This window comes from Drosophila subobscura, chromosome O (assembly GCF_008121235.1).
Source record: "Drosophila subobscura isolate 14011-0131.10 chromosome O, UCBerk_Dsub_1.0, whole genome shotgun sequence".
Lineage (NCBI taxonomy): Eukaryota > Metazoa > Arthropoda > Insecta > Diptera > Drosophilidae > Drosophila > Drosophila subobscura.
The window spans coordinates 14,329,787-14,341,573 of NC_048533.1; the positions used below are offsets into that span (position 1 = coordinate 14,329,787).

The 11,787-nt window shown below is 45.2% G+C and overlaps 1 protein-coding gene across 1 annotated transcript; it reads right to left on the reverse strand.

The window, feature by feature from the left end:
* Positions 1 to 5,406: 5,406 nt before the first annotated feature.
* LOC117898284 (odorant receptor 67a) lies at positions 5,407 to 6,859 on the reverse strand. Its single transcript, XM_034807539.1, has 4 exons — positions 6,000 to 6,859; positions 5,737 to 5,938; positions 5,525 to 5,680; positions 5,407 to 5,460 (listed from the first exon to the last, which is right to left on the reverse strand). Exons 1-4 carry the CDS (start codon positions 6,857 to 6,859, stop codon positions 5,407 to 5,409), a joined length of 1,272 nt encoding a protein of 423 aa, XP_034663430.1.
* Positions 6,860 to 11,787: the final 4,928 nt, after the last annotated feature.

Below are 11,787 nucleotides of genomic sequence, written 5' to 3' on the forward strand. Positions count from 1 at the left end.
AGCTAGACAGTCCTCAGTGAGCTAAACAAATGGTTAATCCTCGTTAAACCTTTCATCTTTGCACACTTCCAGCCACGATTATTAATCCTCGTTTCAAACTCAATTGTCTTTGCCAACGTGGATTAATTATCATCAATATTTGGCTTGTGTAAGCAGTGGAGGATAAGTACAAGCAACCAATGGAAATTAAACAATATTGGAACATCAAAAGGGGAATATAGCCAACTCTTACTCACATTAAACACAACTCTAAGAGAATGTAAATTGACCATTTGTGGAATAAAGAGCTGCAGCAATTAGGCAGGGGACGGACAAGATCCAATGAACATCAAAATGAGCACCAAATACAAGTATATCATTGTTAAAGTAAATCGAAAAGCCACAAGAGAATGTGTGGGAGCTCATTGAAGCAACTCAATTAGCAAATTACAAACTTGTAATTAAGCAAAACACGAGCTGAAAATTGAAATTCCATAGATATGGGTATATGTTCATGACAAAATAATAACAAGCCATTCGAAATTATTGGATTATGAACATGCTGGGCACTGGCCCCATGCCATGTCTTAATCAGGCAACAACAATACGCCAAACATTAACAAGTTTTCACTGGATAATTGCACATTAAGCCAGCGGCAACAACGAACATCCCAAAGGGCATTATCACGTGCAGGACAGCAATCGGAGCGAGCGCACAAGTGCAATATCGATGGCGGAGGTCGGAGAACAGAGTTAACCTTAACGCAGGATATTACCGAATATGTACATAAAATTACTGTGAAAATAAAAGGATTTTCGTTGCGGGAAGGGGTCAGGGGAAATGCACTTCGGGCGATGTCAGTGCCGATAATATAAAGTTTGCACAATTGCCACCAAGACACTCAGCGACGACATCATTAACGTGGCGCAAGAGGGGCGGAGGAGTGGGGTGGAGGAGTGGTGTGTCGTGGTGTTGGGTGGTTTGCCATGGCGCCAGTATTGTCGTATTGTTTAATGGCCGGCAGGCGCGACAGGCACATCGAAATTATGGCCGACTTTTGCCAACTCAATTAATGAAAAGTAAACAGAGGATGGGCCCGGGCACAAAGGCTTCCCAATTTCCTGTGAGGCTGTGTATGAGCTGCTATCAGCTGGTGCAGACCATTCAGCGACACAAAGAGACAGAGGCAGATAGAGAGACAGACAGAGAGAGAGAGAGAGATAGATAGATAGATAGAGAGAGAGAGATTTTGGGAGGTCAAATGTTGGACACAATGCAAAATGAATTAGCTTACTTCACTTAATCGCCTGCAATTTGACTGCAACGTGGACTCAAGCTGTACCTAGACAGGAACATAATCATCAGCAGCAGCATACACATCAACCTCATCATTAGCAGCAGGATCATCATAATGATCATCATCGTTGTCCTTGCCCATCATTGTTGGCATATCCTTCGTTCGTCTGCCCTGGCAACTGGCATGCCGTAAAGTAATTTGCATTTTCAGGCTAATGCCATTTGCATGCGCATATTCCGATTACAATTTAGTTAAATTTGTCCTCCATCGCACCCTTCTCTGGGCCCCATCCTGCTGCTGCCGCTGCTGCTGCTGACGGCTGGCAATTGTCCTTGCCAGAGTTGGAAATTTTCAACGAGCCAACTATTGACAATGAACTAATTGCTATTGTTGCCGTCTGGGGACATATTTCGACTGCAAATAAACTCGTTGCTAAAACGAAAGTCACTGCCAGAGACAGAGTAACGGAAAGGGAAGAGAGAGACAGAGCAAGAGAAAGAACAAAGAGAGAGAGGGAGAGCGCTGTAGCTGTAGCTGGAGTAATAGTCAGAGTCAGAGTCAGAGTCACAATCAGAGTTAGAACTATGCCCCAAGGCGATTCGGGGGCAGCTTTAACTGGAACTCGTTTGCTGTCATCGTTGGCTACTCCTCCTGCTGCTTCTCTTTATCCTCCTGCTGCTGCACCCACAGCCCAAGCGGCCACTCAAATGTCTCAAGAGTCTCGCCATTCTGCTGCTGGACGACTGGCACACACACACACATAGAGCACACACGACCCACTGCCGTTCCCGTTCCTCTGTTCCGTTTCGTTTCGTTCCGTCTCTTCTCCTCGCTTACAGACACACGCCACACTCTCCAAATCGCAAACAATTACTTTTTGAAGTAGTGCAAACGCCCCCCACTCCCACTCCCTGCCGAGCTTCCTACTTCCCACAGTCACCTGTGCCTCGCCGCTGCTGCTGCTCAGCTGCGCCGCATTGATCTAGCGCCCATTCCGAGTGCCAGATAACGAACCATCGATGGAATGCCTCAAGCTCGAGCGAGCTGACTGCCTGCTACCTGCTGTCAGGGCGCATAGATACAGTGGGTAACATGATTACATATGGTATGGGCGAGTCATGAATACAGTAAAGACAGGCTAGAAGGGAAAGAGTTAAAAAATATGAACAGTAAGTGCGTGCAGAATATTTACAAGTAGTAAAAGAAAGTCAAAGAAGGAAGGCACGGAAGAAATTCTTATAAATTACTCTGCAAATGTCATACGATGCTCCACTGTACCGCTGTCAGTGCCTTTGAGAGGAGCACACACATCGAACCAGCAGACAGCCAGTGCAGCGCAGCGTCTGTGGCGCTATGGCACGAACCTTTGGCAGCAATATTTTATAATTAAAATTTCAAATGCTCGCCAGAGGGTGGAAACAGAAGGAGCGCGAGACGGCGACTCGTGGCTTCGTTCTGCAGATCTCATTGATATTGGTAAATGCTTCGCTGGCTTCAACTACTTGCGACTCCTTCCCATATACCGTTGCTCTTTCGCTTCGCGCAATGCAATTGAAAGAGTTTTAAAGAGAACTTTGTGGTTTTTGTTGCTGGCAGAATTGTTCCCCAAGCTGCTGGCCATAATATATAAACTAAGTATTCAATATGTTCCGCTCAATTTTATGGCCGCGCACTTACAGAATGCTGGCAGACATTAAAATTGGTAGTTAGTGCGGCCATAAAGCGAACTGCAAATGGTTGAAGCGGTTTTAACGACTCTCCACGGAGTGCAGGTGGTCAATCAGCTGATAATGAACTGCAGAAATGCCCGATTCTCACCTGTGGCCGTGAATCATCCTGCGAGATACGCACGCACAACTACAATGGCAATTACGAGGTTGCAAAATCAGGATCTTTCGTTTATCCTTTGCAGCTGTCGGTGGGGAGCGAGAGGGAAAACCGAGCAAGTTTCTCAAGTATTTATGAACTTTGTTAACAGGCCAAGAATTACAAACTTGTGAGCGGAATGGAGACGGGGTTGGGGCCATGGTGCATGGGGCATGGAGGTAAACTTCTCTGAATGAGAAATTGTGTGCAAAAGCGACAGTGTTCGTTGGTGGCAGCCAGTGAAAATGAATTAAATGGCCACGCCCACACACACACACTAACACTACCACGCTCAAACATACACCTACAGGACACACACATAGAGGTACGTTGTGAAAGGTGCACTAATTGCCAACAACTCGCCGGGCAAGTTTACGGCCAAGGTAAACGCGGGCAAGCTCCGTAGGCCAAAGTTCAACGCCAAAGTTTTTCGACCGTGCAACGCCTACTTTTCGTGCACCTGTATGGGTGCGGGTGTGTCTGTGTGTGCTGCATAGGTGTGCTCTTCGTGTGCTTGTGCGATTTTGGTGTTGCCTCTTCGGTACTTCACCTTGTGCAACTTTTCCTCTTACTTGTACTTTGTGACTTTTTTCACCCACTTTGAATCTCCCCCGGAGTCGGCTGCACCCAGGCTTACCTTTACCTTGTTTTCTCCCCCTCTCTCTCTTTCTCTCTTTCTCTCTTTCTCCTTTTGTCTCCCTGTTACGTCGCTTTAAGGCGCCTTAATTTCAATTTAAACTTCATTTTTTTTTCGCCTCTGTCTCCGCGCTGTTTCGTTTCCCTTTGCCCCTCCCAATGTTTACGACTTGTTGGTTTCTCTTCTCTTTCTTTTTTATTATTTTGTTGCCCACGTTAATCACTTTTCTTCTTGGCTTTTCATTTGGCCTTACTCAATTCGCGGCCTCCGAGCCTCTAGGTGGTGCGCTGCCTGATTTTATTAAAATACCATAAAACTACATCAGTCTAATTAATAAAGTTTACCGTCATTTTGTATTTAAGAACAACTGAAGAGTGCACTCGAGGCACTCTCTCGAGTGAGGCGGGAGTTTTGACTATGCCATGGGACAAAGCAAATTATGGGAATTATTTTCTGATTCGATTTAATAAAGGGAAACAATATGAAAAAATGTACATAGAAAATTATTGGGAACTACAAGTTGTTTACTGGCTGAAAATGATGTTTATTGGCAAACATGTCCTCAATGCATTTCAATCCATGAGTCATTATATGTCTACAATGTATGTAGATATGTACATAAGAACCAACAGTCCTTAAATCCCTATGTACATATCTCTTAAAGCCATTATAATGAATTTTATAGGTACTTTCATCCGCCATCCTTTTGTCACAATTGACTTAATTCGATGTGCGAAGCCCAGAACCTTTTAACACATTAACGTCACAACAGTTCGTAATAATTGTACAGCTTTCGGCACCAATTTTTGAACAGATTTAAGGCATTTAAATTATTTATATAAAATATATTATAAAAAATGCAATGTGAAGATTGACAGGCTTTCCATGCCCAATATTTAGTCTTCAAATGCCTAAGCTACAGCCTCACGTAAATAATCGATATTGTGATCTACTCACTATACGTACATACATACATACATACATACATACATACATACATACATACATATTTATATGTATGTACATATGTACATATGTATGTACGCTTATGCAAGCGCATGCTTACGCACGACAACGGCCGTTCTTTCGTTTACCTTTCCCGCCTCCTTCGTACCAGCACTGTTCTTGCTCTCCAGTAAAGTTTCGGGCGCAGCTTTGCAGCAGCCCCGAGTAGCTCTCTTGCGCAGCTTAGCAGCAGCCGCTACCTGCTCCAACGCTCTCTTTCGATCGCTTTCTCTTGCTCGCTTCGAAAAAGTTCTGCGTGCGGCCAGGCGGCAATGCAGGTATTCCAGCTTATCGTTCTTGCGTCTACCTGCTTTTGCTTTCGCTTGCAAAATAAACTGCACATTTTCGTCATCGAACCTAACGGGATTTTTAATGAGCTCCACAGCTATTAAAAGAACTCAATAGCTAAACACAGATAAACACTTATTAGAGCTGTGCTTCAAGATTTGCCCACACAAAGTTTCAAAGGCAAAAGAAAAAAACTAATAACTGTGATTTATTATTTATCAATTGTTTTCAATGGTGCTGGACCACAACTTCTGGTGGCTACGAACAAGTTTATGTTTTAATGGTGCTGATGAAAGAGCAATATCCTCTCCAATTTGCACTAATTTGTTTGGTTCACTGATACATCGTGCGTATGGCACAGAAGAACTTGTACGACATGCGCAAGAACTAACAAAGGAAATAATAATGATTAGCAAACGAGATTTGATAGGAGAAATCGGCTCGAACTCACGATACTCATGGTCTCAATGGAGATGTCCAAAAAGACAGTGGCCGTGAGACAGACAGGCTTCTGGGCACGCATTGCCAGCACGATGAGCATCTTGCGGAATCGCGAATCGGCCTGCGACCAGTTCATGTCATAGACAGCAAAACTTATGCTGCCACTCTGCGGAGAATACATAAAAAAAATATAAATCGTAGATGTAAATACGAGTAACCCACCGCATCGATCAGCATTTGGCTGAACTTGCAGATGAGATAAATTTCCGAATTGGCAGAGAGCAAAAATAGGAACAGTTTCGCCTGCAACTCCGGACTGATGCCGAGCGACATCTGAAAGCCCACGAAGCAAACGAGCGCCGATTGGGCCATAAAGTTGAGCAAGAGAGCGAAGCCGAAGACCTCGTTCATGACGCCAGTGAGGCTAGGGGAAAGAGGGGGAATGCAAGTTCAATGGGAGCACAAAGGGGTTAGTGTTAACGCACCCTAAGATCTTATTATGATAACCAATGAGTGCCTGCAACTCCTTTAAGTCTTTGTCCGCGCCATTCACCTCGGATTGGGCTCGCACCGTAAACTCAGTCAGCGACTTGGTCAGATGATCAAAGTGCATGATGACCTGTATGGCCACGGCAAAGATCATGAGGTCGGCGGCAATGTGTCCCCAAGTGACGGTCATGCCCGCCAGCGTCTGCGAAAAATATGTGGGATAATACGTCCAATTGTCGCGCCACTCCCAGGGAGCAATCGGCGTATAGGGCAGCGATTGCTTGGCATGCGGCGAGTGCAGAATCCACTTTTGCAGCAGGTACGTGAAGATGGCAAACACATTGTAGGTGAGAATGAGTATCACATAGAGTCCACCGAAGCCCTTGGTGTAGCGCAGGCAGCGTTGCAGGTATCTCTTGACATCGTACTCCTCCTGCTCCTTCTGCCTGGCAGCTGGAAAGACAGACTCCATTTGGCGCACCAAATTGGTCAGCTTCTGGCGCTGCAGCAGCACCGTCACGATCTTCAGCTCACCCACAATCACGAACCCAATGTAACTCATCACCATGCAGGACTCGATGAAGTTCTCGTTGTGCCTGAACGAAACAACCACAAAAGTGATCTCCATGGCCAGCACAAAGTTCGCATTGACCATGTGGATGAGAAAGAGTATGTGGAATCCGATGCCAGGCTTCTTGCTGCCCCGCATCTCATAGGGGCTGAGGCCAATCGTGTGATAGAAGTAAACCGGCAGCTGCATAAAGTCCTCGAAGACGATGTAAGCCTTGCGCTTTGGCTGCTCCACGGTCTTAACCCTTCGACTGAGTATCTTTTCTTTGAGAAACTTCACGGACATTGCTGCGATTTGAGTGCTTAAACAACTGCTGGCCTGCTCAGTGGCCGGACTTGGCTTTTATAGTCTCGAGTGGCAGGCGGCAACCGCAGGACATTCTCGTAGGACTCCTTGTTTATGCGCAAATTGTTGCGGTCTATCAGCCACGTGGATTTCTGTTGCCACAACAAAGCTAATTGGGCAAGAATCGATCCCAATCAATCAATAACACCAAGAAGAGGCAAATAATACGCAGAATTTTCAGTTAACTAAAGACACAAATTGCCGATAAATAATTCCCTTTAAAGATGAGTTTGATTAAAAAAAAAGAGAAGAACCCTGGGCATCAGGCGTAATCAATCACAGAGGAAGCATTAAGCATTGAGAGGCTCTCTTTATGCCCTTTACATGCTGCTGCTGCTGCTGCTGCTGCTGCTGCAACGTTGCACGTGGCCATTATGTAATTTCATTTAATATCACGCATATCACGCCCTGTAAAACTGGCTCAAAGTGCAGCGAGAATAAAGATGCTCGAGTGAAGAGAGACCTGAAGGTGATGCAAAGAGGAGCAGGACGGAGGCAGGGATGAATGGCGTTGGCAGTCAGCAGCAGGCACACGGGAGGCACACGGGAGGCAACGCACTTGAGTGCAGCTTATTTTCCTAGGCTTGCATAATTTACGAGCATTTTCATTGATGATGGCAGCAGAACAGCAGAACACAGCAAAGCCAAGAAGAGCAGCTTAACCGGGACACTTTGGGCAGAGTAAGAGTCGTCCATGGAGAGAGAGCGACAGAGACACGCACAATGCACATGCTCGGGCTCGGGCTCGGGCTGAGACTCTTCCTGCTGCCAGATACTCATACAGATACAGATTCAAGTCACTTAAATTAGCCTTAAGTTGCCTGCAACGAGTGTTTTTGCTTAGTTGCTTTGTGCACTTGGCTAAGTGCAAGATGGCAGCAGGTTCAGCTTTGGGTTCAGCTTTGGGTTACACTTCCACCTGCAGGTTCATGTCCAGGTTCAGCATGGAAAACTATCAACTGCACAACGAGCGACATGAAGCGACATGCAAGACTCATGAGCTATGCTGTGCATAAGCTGCTGCTCATGCATATCCTAGTGGCATATTTCTCCTCTCTCTCTCTCTCTCTCTTTTACTTTATTTTTGTGTCCAAGTTTTGTGACTTGACTGAAGCCAAAGTTTCGCCCCAGTGCCCCCTCCTTGATTACTGTCCTTTTTATTAGGTTGTAGGTACCCAAAAGCAATTTAAATATGCTCCGGCTGTTGTCAATCCTTTTTGCCAGGTTCTCTCTTCTCTCTCCTTTCTTTTCTGTCAGCGCCCCCGGGGCTGCGAGTGCAGCCAAGAGACTTGTATTAAACATCAGCATAAATGGATGATACTCGTCCTTGTTTTATCTGGCACAAAAAGGCTCGGGGCCTCGGGGGCTGTGCCAAAGTTTCCAAAAAAATATTGTTAGCTGCAGCATTATTTTATTATCAGCCTTATTATTTTATGTTGCCGATTGCCAGCTCAACATTCTTCGAATATGTTGCCTTCATGAGGCATGTCGAAGTTTCCACTGGCATTTAAGGTGCAGCCGCCCATGGAGTGGCTTCGCGACTTCGTCTACGGAGTCTCCCGTCCCGCTGCATTTTCAATTTCGCTGGAAAATGGCTGCTCCACGAAGACAACACAACGTGAGCCAATATAAAGCATGCGATACATGGCTGCTCCTTCCTCTTCGCATCTTTTGCAACTCACATTTCTTTACGCTTAAAAGCACACTTTGTCATGCCCTTTCACATGTGAAGATGTGATGAATAATGCCTATAAGCAGATATTTCTGATGCCTTACCTGTAGTATATATTCGAGCAAACTCTTTGGGTTGGTAAAGTTTATGCACTGCCTAAGAAATCGATTTGCTTTCTTTGTTTATCTCTGAGGAATATTCTGATTCCAAAGATTTCTTTCGAAACCTTTTGTTGGCACCAAAGATTTAGCTCTGAACCCACACATTATTCTCACAAAATGCTACATAAAATATGCCAACTTCCATTTCTTCATTGTTTTTCCTTAGGCATAAATTTATATAAATAAAGAATTAGTTGTGAAAGTGTGTGTTAAATTCGTGGAAATGTTTTCAGCTTTCCTTTGACATCTATACTTTTTTGTACCAGTCAAGCGGAGAGAGAGAAAGACAGAGAGCAGCGGCACCCACACCCACACACATGCAATCACCCAGGGCCAATGTGAAAGGGCTCGATTATGCTCCCAGCGGGCTTCTGCTGCCTTCCAGCGGCCAAGTTTTATTATCAGCCGCGCCGAGAGACGTCGCAGAAGTAGCAGGCGGGTGGCGGAGGGGGTTCAAAAGAAGCAACAATAAAACTCATAAAATATGTTTGCCATCAGACACACAGAAACGCAAGCAAAAGCGGAAAGACAGGCAGCCGTTTTTTGATACACTTTCTCGTGCAGTGTGTGAGAATTTGCAAGAAGTTTGCAGCGCAGAGCCTACAAGCTATGAGCAGAAATAATACGAAAATATTGTAAACTAAATGGAACAAGTTTTAACTTATTTAAGACTGAAACTAACAGAAGGATCGTTCAATAGCTTAAGGCGCAGGCACTTCCCAAAGCATCTGCCTGTTAGGGTATCAAATGCTTCGACATTCGCCCCGGCCCGCTCTGCCTGCCTGCTCTGCTCTGCCTGCCCAAGGTGCATTTACTTACAAGGTGAAATCTTCACCACAGGGGAGTGTCTTCTCTATCTCCATTCCCTCCCAGCGCTTGTCTCTCTGCGCGTGGTGAATAACTGATTGCTGCTCCCCACAGCGGCCAGCGTCACCCTGCAAGTAAATCCACCTTGCGTTAGCACTGCCCTCTGCATGTTGTATTTGTATTTTGCTGCTTTATTCTTCATTTAACAGCATGGCCCCTTGGGGTGGTGCCGGCGCCCACCCACAGTGTGCGCTGTTCCGCAGCTCCTTCGTTTCTGCTTTGTTTTGGCCGTCCTGCTTTTAGGCTTATTATGTGCCAGCCTTACACTCGTTTCAACCATTTTAAAGTAATTTTTGCTTATAGCTAATTTTAAGCTATTGCCTTGTGGTGGCCGCGGCAGCTCAACTCCTTTGCCACCTGCTTTGCGGTTAGCTGCCACCAAATGCTGGCATATGCCCCCCTGCCTGGCTTTCCTTTTGCGCCTTTTTACGTATTCTGCCGTGTTTTATTTTTTTATGACAGCTATTGCTCCGCTGAGACAGCGACTGTTATGGCTTTTCTTTGCATTTCCTCACTTTTGCCTCACTTTTTCACTGCTTCTTTGCGTTTCCCTTTCCCTTTTCGTTTGCTTTTGGTTTTGCGTTTCCTTTTCCTTTTCCCTTTCATATTTTTGTTTTGCTGCTAGCCACAAAGTATTTCAGTTAATTTATTATTTATTAAACTTTTGGCATCCATTAGCCGCGCTGAAACTTTCACTTTATAAATTGACAATTTGTTATGTTGGCCACCCGCCCCGCCCGCTCGTTGTCTATTATTTATTTGCTATCTGCTGGGAGTATCTCTAGCTGTAACTTTTTCTTTCCCGAAATTATGATCCATTTTTCATATCGAATTCGGCGACCCCCGCATAAAAATTAAACATTAAGTTGGCGCACACGGCCTAAGCCCCGGATCTCTGTCACTTGAGGTGCGGCTCAGAATTATGTTTCTGTGCGGGATTTACTCGGCAACTTGTGCAGCGCTTAACTGCTGTGCTGGGGTTAAGCTGTCGTGCAAAGAATGCTCCGGCAAGAACAATGAGAATGGCCCAGCCCACAATGGCCGCTCCTCGGCCAGCAAATTTCTAATATTTCTTTTTGTTTTTGTTTCGCCACTGGGGCACGCACTGTGTGTGTGTGTGTATGTATGTGTGTTTGGGCTGTTGACTTCAAATTGAGTTGTGGGGCAGTAAAAAAGAGAGAGAGAGACTGGAGGCCAAGCGGCAATGCGACAAAAGTCAACTGCTGCAGAGGGAAGCGGCCATGGACGATGGACCAAGGACCGAGGACCGAGGACCAAGGACTGCTGCTGGCCAAGTCTCAGTGCGAAGATATTTATGGCCAATGGCCAGACCACTTGGCTTGAGCGGCTCGACTCTCTCTCTCTCTCTCTCTCTCTCTCTGTGTGTTTGTAAGCCGTTTAGGGTTCAATCTCGTTGGGGTCGAGCTCCCTATCCCCAGCCGCCAACACGTCGCATGAGTGATATGAATGCAGTCAACAAACCAATTTTACGAATGTTTGCACCAGTCCCGGTCCCTGTGCCAGTCGCGGTCTCTGCTGCTGACATATTTGGCATTTAAATTGCTCAAAATGATGGGAATTATCGGAATGCACATTTGATGTTGTTCATCTGTGGTGCTTGTCTGACAACAGGTGTGAACGCTAAATCAAAACTAATAAATTGGCTAAATGCACAAATAGAAGGACAGCAAGCTGTGGACTTACGACGCGGCCATTACCTAGGGATGTAAATTATGGAGACATGCCAGACAGGCAAATGCAGAAAGTGGGGAAACGAGTTATTTGTTGAGAGATTTTTGTATATTTTCTGCCTCTTACTTTGGCTTTTTTTAACTCTTTAGAAGAGCTTATAATTCCCTTTAATTATACCAAGTTGAAAGCCTCTTTATTGGTAGCCAAATAATCCCAAAATTCGCAGATATGCCCCGCCTAATGGTCAGCCATTCATGTGATGTGGGCGTAGCGGTTGCATTTGTCAAATTTCATTTATCGAGGGGCTTAGAAATTGATTAAAAATTAAATAAAAAGCTGCTGAAAAGCGCACATAAGCTGGGCAGCACTTTTGGGATTATTTTACTAATTTAATTATTAAATTCTAAATCTAATTGAATGCCAAACATTTCAAGTCGAATCAAATAATTAACACCACCCAAAAAGTCAAATAAAAA

Excerpts from the sequence above, each read along its gene's own strand:
- LOC117898284 (XM_034807539.1), bottom strand. The coding sequence starts at position 6,859 with ATGTCCGTGAAGTTTCTCAAAGAAAAGATACTCAGTCGAAGGGTTAAG. Across the intron at positions 5,939-5,999 it reads TATCATAATAAGATCTTAGG|CCTCACTGGCGTCATGAACG; the intron begins GTGCGTTAACAC and ends TCTTTCCCCTAG. Across the intron at positions 5,461-5,524 it reads CCATTGAGACCATGAGTATC|TTCTTGCGCATGTCGTACAA; the intron begins GTGAGTTCGAGC and ends TTCCTTTGTTAG.